Below are 7,985 nucleotides of genomic sequence, written 5' to 3' on the forward strand. Positions count from 1 at the left end.
AGCCATGTCGTCCCATGCATGCCACTTACTGACATCTTGAAGAGTATACCATTCCAAGACTTCCTCACTCAAGCTCTCACTGAAATACGACATCAACAAATCATCTTTCCCGCCAACACTTCTTATTTCACTACAATAACCCCTCAGATGGGCTACTGGATTCCCACGCCTGTCATATAAGTTAAACTTTGGCATTTCAAACCTGCAAGAGGATGAATATTATGAAACATACACAAGTCATCATAGGACATGTTAATCTAATTTCTCACCCCTTGCATGTTCTTTAAGGATTGTTCTATACCTTTTAGCTTTCTAGATATCTCATCTCGCTCTTTTCTCCTTGTGAACTTTTCATTTTCAATATGAGGATCATTCCGAGGGCTATGATTGTATGAGTCCTGGACCTGGTGGGCCAACTCTGGGGGTTAGTATTGGGTATCATGAGGTTTGAACTGGTGTTCACTGTTGGACCTAAAAAGAGGTTGTTGAGAAGCTGTGATGGCGGAGATAGTGGACATGACATGAGGGCTATTTTTTGGAAAGGTAGTTGGAGGATAAATGATGGAGCTACTAGGGAGGTTGGGAAAGTTGTGATAAGTGGAAAAATTTGGAGAATATGGTGGATAATCTGTCACTATGACCAGGGCTCGAGTGAGGGTAGCATCTAGGGAGCTAGAGAGCGGTGGGGATAGTGCCTTTCCAGTCATCCAAGCTTGATACATGTCCGCCATGTGTCGTCTTAACATCCTTACCTCTTCGACCAACCCAGTATCTTGTTCAACCAATTGATTTTGGGCACCAGTATCAACCAACTAAATTCCGTTGTCGTCTGCCATTACCTTTCAACTTTATGTTGTAGGAAGAGTTACCAGTTTAAGAACCACAAACCAACCACTCTTCTGCTATAATTAAGATAACAAAGAGAAACAAAATGAAGTCATCAATTTAATGTTAGGGCATTTAACAACAAATAGTATCATATTATATGCAATGTACCTAGTCACAATTATCGGTTCTAAAATGACTTCGAGGGTATGAGGGTCATATTGGCATCATCCCAAGTTCACTCTTCTGACCCCTCTTCCTATTCATTTTCTCTTTGACACTCCTTGGTTTTTCATTTTTCTTCCTTCCCTTTTCTTTTTGATTACCACTCTTTCCTTTCCATCCCACAGTTTCCTCTCATTTTTCACATCCCACAACTTCATCTATTTTTTTTTCTAGTTTTAAAAATGATTCGATCGAGCACTATGTAGGTTGTCTACGTATCATGTCATTCATGAATTAGATCAATTGTAGTTCTGGAAAGTAATAGACAAAATAAACTAAAAATAAAAATCTTTTTGAATTTCTTATTTATAACTTTTTTTTGATTTTCAAATATAAAATAGGAAGTAAGATAACAAGAGACCCGACAAACTAAACTATACTATGACAAACTTTGACTCCAACTAAAAGAGTGAATGCTACTAGACAGGATTAGAGAGTAAAAAAAACCACAAAAATAAACTCAAAACATAAAAAGTTTCCTCAAACAAGCTCCCAAATGTGATGGTCCTGGGTATTTGTCATGCTCGAGATCTGGTACATGGATCCATACTTGAATGAAAAAAAATAATACTAAATAGAGTTACTGACTCGAGACACTATGCGACGCCACGACACCTCCTATTGGACACATGCAAGACATGATTGGGCTATTTTTGCAAAATAGCCTACATGGACAAGGGTGGCTATTAGTGCAAACTCAACAAAGGTGACCTCAAAGACATTGAAATACCTCACTAAGGCTTATATGGATTCAAACTTCCAATAATTATGTCCCTAGAAATTACTTCGCAAAAATGACCCATTTTGCAAAAATGGTCGATATGGCCAAACGTGGCTAGAGATGCAAATTCAACTAGGACGGGCCTTAAAGTAATATTATACCTAGTTGTGGACTCAAGATTTTAGGACACATGTCACTGAACCACTTTTGCAAAATGACCCTATTTGCAAGAACAACCGATCTGGCACAAAAGTGATTAGACATGCAAATTCAACCAGGATGGACCTTAAAGTAAGAGGAAACCTTGTTGTAGACTCAGGGCTCTAAGACATGGGATAATAAACTACTTTGAGAAAATAGCCCTATTTTGCAAAAACAACCAATGTGGCTAAACATGCAAGATTTGACCATGACCCCGAAGCCAAGAACCTAAGACTCACTAGGAAGACCGGACCCTATGTGGGTTGCCTACGTATCATGCCTTAAAAGACGAAAATCAGGTATGCGTAGTTCGGGAAGATTGGCCAAAATTAAAAAGACTTACAAAAGGGTCAATAGACTTGAAAAATGAGTTGCTTTTTTTTTTTTTTGATTTTTTGTGAAAATGGTATGAAGGTGTAAAATCTTTTTAGAATTTTCATTTTTCATTTTTTCTCTTGTTGAAAAAAATGTGAAAGAAAAATAATTGTGGGCCATACTTGCTTCATTTTTCACCCTTCTTTCTCAAACATCAGTCTGCCAAATGACCTTTTTACCCTCAAAGAATGCATCTTGTATCACATAGATGATTGAATGTCCTTTTGGTCCGCGGGCCCATTTGACACAATTTGGACAAGTTTCCTACAAAGTACACGACACCTAGGATCGGGCCTTGCTAGGTTATAATGATATGTTGCAATAAAGATGACCTAAAGGCTGACCTACATTTAGGGTTCACTAACAAGGCAATTCGGGGGAGCGTATGGTCGATGGTGGCTGCTCAAGCTTTTCACCCACTCCATACGTCCTACGACCCCCCTCCTAAAATAAGGGTGACTCAACAAAGAGTTCGTATACGCGACACGTACTACGAAACTTGTTGCAGAAAGAATTGACTCAGGGTTATGCATATGATGACAATTATAAAGAAGTAATATATAAAGAAATACTGTAAACACATAAACAACAAGCAAATAATAAAACGACATAAATAAATAAAAATCAAATAAAGGAAATAAAACACATAAAAACCTCAACCGGATATTCTAAAAAGCTAACAAGATCGCAATATCAGCTCCAACCTGCAAGTCCCCATCAGAGTCGCCAGAGCTGTCACACCCTTTTTTTCACCTCACTAACCCTCTTTAAAATAATATAAAGATTTGTAAAGCTTAAAAGGGTTTTCAATTTTGAAAAGTGACAAAATTGTGTTTTAAAAGATATTTCAGAGTCGCCACCTAACATATAATTTTGGTGTGCCAGGTTACCGTTTAAAATACTTTTTCTTTCAAAACACATTTGGACTCCAAAAACTAGTTTACACCAGAGATTCCAAATAAGGGGGTTTATTTAACTCGGGGAGAAGGTGTTAGGTATTTTTCGAGTCCCGTGAAAGTCACGGTTGCATACCCGATCTAGTTGGCTTATAAAATATTCAAATTAAGGTGAAAAAAACACATAAAAGGAAAAAAATACAAAAGAGGCTCGAGGCAGTCCTCACTTAAGAAGATAAAATGAAAAGAAAAAGAAAAGAAAAGTCCTAAGCTAACCTATACTACGACTTCTCCACAATACTCGTCAAGGCCTCCAAAATATTTACAAAGTTCTTCGGGATATTCTTCGAATAAATTTAACTAAAGGGGCGACCTCTCACCTCAAATGAAATTAAATAAATGAACGTCCTAAAAGTTTGCCTACCCCAAATGTGGTCGGCCTAAGCATGCTCCTAGCAGACAAGGTAATAAAAGTGAAATAAATAAACCTAAAAGAAAATTAAAAAAAATTAATTTCATGCTCGTTTCCTTTTAACTTCTCATGTTTAAAGGCACCCCCGCCACCCACGTGCGCAAAACATCCACCCAAGCAACCAAACAAACTTATACAAATAACGTCTAAACCGTTAAATATTCAAGTATTGAAAGAAAGTATAACTCCGGAAAGAAGAACTGTGACAAATAAAGGAAGGACGGGGAGTAAAGCCATCAAAAGATAGAATAAATCTAAGCACAAGTATGAGCAATAGTTATCCAAAATAACAAGCCAATTTACATGAGTGAATTAATTTCTAGTTCAAGTAGTTGATACCAAGCTTAATCAGATAAGGTAGAATCAAGAAAACATGCATCCGTATAAACGAGCATGAACAGAGTGAACATATCTAATCCACTTATTTAATTTGAAATTTGAACCAGCCTTGCAAAAATTGATCCTTTTAGGCAAGATTAAGTCAAATGCAATTATGAACCAAATATTATATTTAAACAGTCAATCCTTGAACCCCAAAATTCCGATAAGCCATAAATTTCCGACACACTACGTTACCAAAAGAAACAATGAACTTCCCAAATTCAAATGGGGAGGCGATACAAAATTGTTTAATTAATCCTTCAGAAAACTCATGCTATGACACTGGACCTCAACCTAAAGTGAAGATAAAACAGGGAACATGGACTTCACAATATAAACATCCTTAACACACAATATAGACAACGAAAAGCAGACCAGAGAAATGAGGTATAAAACGACTGAACACCGTAACCCTCGCCACAGATCGAAGTTAATAAATAGAAATCAGCGACAAGAAATTCATCAAACTCGGCACAACCAATTCATGTTTAGGCACGATAAATTTTCAAAGCATTCAAATGGATCCACACTCCAACTACCATATCTCAAAAAGTTCAGCAGTTCAATAATATCAACAAAACCACTTCGCATTTACATAGGGAGAACAGAGGAAACATGAGATTTTGGTAAACCGAAGGGAGTAACCAATACTAATTCTAACATAAAAATGACGTGCTTCCTTTCAGATTTCACCACAACCAATTCGGCTTTCAATACCACACGTTGTGACCAGTAAGATTCTAAATTACGAGACATTTCAATCACAGAGAAAGGAAAGACAGATCATATCCACATATGAAAGGAAATTCATAAAATGAGCTTTCGATTAAATTTAGTAAAGAGACGGACCTGACGTTGAACTTTCAATTAAATTTCAACAGCTACAATGAAGGAATTGAAAAAATGATGTATCTGAACAAAAGACTTCAAAAGGAGATTCGAACAGAGCAGCAAACCACGATCGAAAAATTCGAACGGTGAGCAACAATAGCGATAGACTTCACTCAATCGAACTCTATTTTTGCAATATCAATCCGAAGTTGAAAAGCAAGGAGACAGAAATATTTTTGGTACCTTTTTTTTCTTTCTGTTTTTTGATTTTGAAATGGAAAACCAAACTTGAACAAAGAACTAAGCTAAAACCATATTTTTTTATCTGTATTTAGTTTTGTTTTTCTAGATTTCCACAAAATGGAGAAGATCAGAATAAAAAAAAATCACCTCAAGAACCCTAGACCTTTTTTTTCCGATTTTTTTCCTTTCCCTTCAAACTCAGAAATACCAAGTATATATAGCCTCCTAGAACTTTCTGTTCTTGCTCCCCAAGCAATGGATAAAATCCCCCTTTTTAAAATTCAAAAATCCAAAATCTTAAGGTAAATTCTGAAATTCCTTTACATAGACAAATTCTAGACAAATGGAGATTTAGGATGAAGGAATCTTAATCCTACGGCCTCCAATTTTCTAAAAATTGTCTAACAGAAATTGAATTTGTGATTAATAAAAAAAAATGACGAAAGATTCTGGTTTGGGAGGGGGGGAGGGGGGGGAGGGTTTGTTACATGTCAGGACACGTGGAGGAAAGAGGCGGTGGTAGGAGACCAAAAGCGCATCCCGAAAAATGACTTTTCCGGCTGGTTGAGTGGCAGACAGAGGCAGAAGGGCGTGGTGTGGGGGGAATTGCGGCTGGGTAAGGATTTCTTTAAGGTTATGGTTTAAGAGATATTATGTTTATATATGTAGGTAGGGGTGAATAATAACCATTAGATGAGAGGAGGATAAGTGATTTGGATTAAATGTTGCAATGGGGCGGGTCAGGGTAGATCCCGCAGGTTTGGGGCATGGGTTGCCTAATTGGGGCTATTGGGAGTTTGGGATCAAGGGGCTAGTCCGAAAATGGGCTCCAAATTTTGAGTTTGAACTCTTTTAAGTCCAATAATTAAAAACTTAAACCTTTTCCTCTTAGAATATAAAATCAATTCTAATTAATTAAAGTAAACTATATCATAATATGAAACTATATTTTTATATAAATTATTGTATTAAAAATAAAGTGGAGAAATATAAGTGAAAATCATAGTAAAAATGAAAATGTATTGCTATAAAATACTAATGGCCTTAAGTTAAAATAAGAAAATATATAATGAAACTATTTTTTGTTTTCAAATTTGTAATCTAAAATTAAAAGCAAGAGTGAACTATAATCCCATTAGAATAATTCGGACAAATACTTTAAAAATACTAGGAATACTAAACTAACTTTAAAAATGCGCGAGTCAAAAATTACGTGCTTACAACTGCCCTCTTTGCTTGGAAACTCGAAGAGTTTTTGAGCAAAGAATTAAGTAAGCAACGTAATTGACTTCTGATTTGACACTTATTCAAAACAACATTAAGATGGGTAAAAAATTACGTGCTTACAGTGATTGCCTAGTATTAATCTTCTTAACACATACTGCTTTTATGCTTGTTCTCGTAAGTGTCCTTGATTTCAGGAATCAACATGTCAAACTCTCAAGTAGTGCCCTCTCACACAGACGCCGACCTTGGTCTTGATGGTGAGAACGAAAACATAGTCGCATCGGAAAACGCAGTGCCTCCAACCAATCCCGATGGACCACTAGCCGTAGATCTAGTCGATGTCGGTTCTCGTATTGCCATTTATGAAAATTTAGGCACCGACCTTGGAAATAGTGCCCGTAGAGATGCCCAGGCTGCTGAACAGAACACACAAAATGGTGAAGAAGGCGGGATTAGCCTTCGAATGATATTTGAAATGTTGCAGACTCAGCAAGCTGCGATAGTGCAGCTCCAAAATCAGAATCGAGCACCAAGCAGAATAAAGCTCGATGCATCACAAGAAGTGATTCACAAGGTCGAACATTTACCGGAGAAATCGAATGATAATTGATCGGGAACAAATCCTGCCATCATGAAGATGCTCGAGGAGCTCACCAAACGGATTGAATCAGGAGAAAAGAAAATTGAGGTTAATGAAAAAAGGTAGAAACATACAATTCACAGGTTGATCAAATACTGGGAGCACCCCCGATACTAAAGGGTTTAGATTCGAAGAAGTTCGTACAGAAGCCTTTCCCACCAAGTGCGGCTCTGAAGCGCATTCTAAAGAAGTTCCACATGCCAGAAATTCCCAAGTACAATGGAACTACTAATCCTAATAAGTATGTCACTTCTTATACATGCGGGATAAAAGGAAATGACTTAGAGGATGATGAAATTGAATCTGTTCTGTTGAAAAAATTCAGAGAAACTTTATCGAAGGGGCCAATGATATGGTACCATAATTTGCCGCCCAATTCCACTGATTCCTTCGCCATGATTGCTGATTTGTTCGTAAAGGCATACACCGGAGCAATAAAGGTTGCGACTAGGAAGTTGTACCTTTTCAAAGTGAGACAAAAGAACAATGAAATGTTAAGGAAATTCATATCTCGATTCCAGAGGGAACGCATGGACCTGCCCCCCGTCACTGATGATTGGGCTGCCCAAGCCTTCACTCAATGTTTGAACAAGCGACGTTCGGTAGTATCACGACAACTAAAGCAGAATTTGATTCAATATTCAGCTGTGACCTGGGTTGATGTACATAATCGATAACAGTCAAAGATTAGAGTCGAGGATGATCAGTTAGGAGCCCCTTCCGGTTCCGTTTAACCAAATAGATCCAATGGCAGGATTCAAAGAGACATCGACAGAGAGACCCAATCAAATAGAGATCGATACCAACCATACATCGCCATTCGCAGAAATAATGGATCGGGACGTAATCCCATTTGGAATGATCGAGGAAAACGTTTCCTAGGGATCATGAGTAAGAGTGTCTTGGATAAACATGTGGAGCCCAAAGAAGAGCCACGATTATCAGAAT

At 37.4% G+C, this 7,985-nt stretch overlaps 1 protein-coding gene across 1 annotated transcript; it reads left to right on the forward strand.

Annotated features, from left to right (window-relative positions):
• The first annotated feature begins 6,493 nt into the window (after positions 1–6,493).
• On the forward strand, positions 6,494–7,714 carry LOC138870966 (uncharacterized). The gene is made up of 3 exons (XM_070148811.1): positions 6,494–6,497; positions 6,592–6,971; positions 7,121–7,714. Exons 1-3 carry the CDS (start codon positions 6,494–6,496, stop codon positions 7,712–7,714), a joined length of 978 nt encoding a protein of 325 aa, XP_070004912.1.
• Positions 7,715–7,985: the final 271 nt, after the last annotated feature.

Source organism: Nicotiana sylvestris, chromosome 6 (assembly GCF_000393655.2).
Source record: "Nicotiana sylvestris chromosome 6, ASM39365v2, whole genome shotgun sequence".
NCBI lineage: Eukaryota > Viridiplantae > Streptophyta > Magnoliopsida > Solanales > Solanaceae > Nicotiana > Nicotiana sylvestris.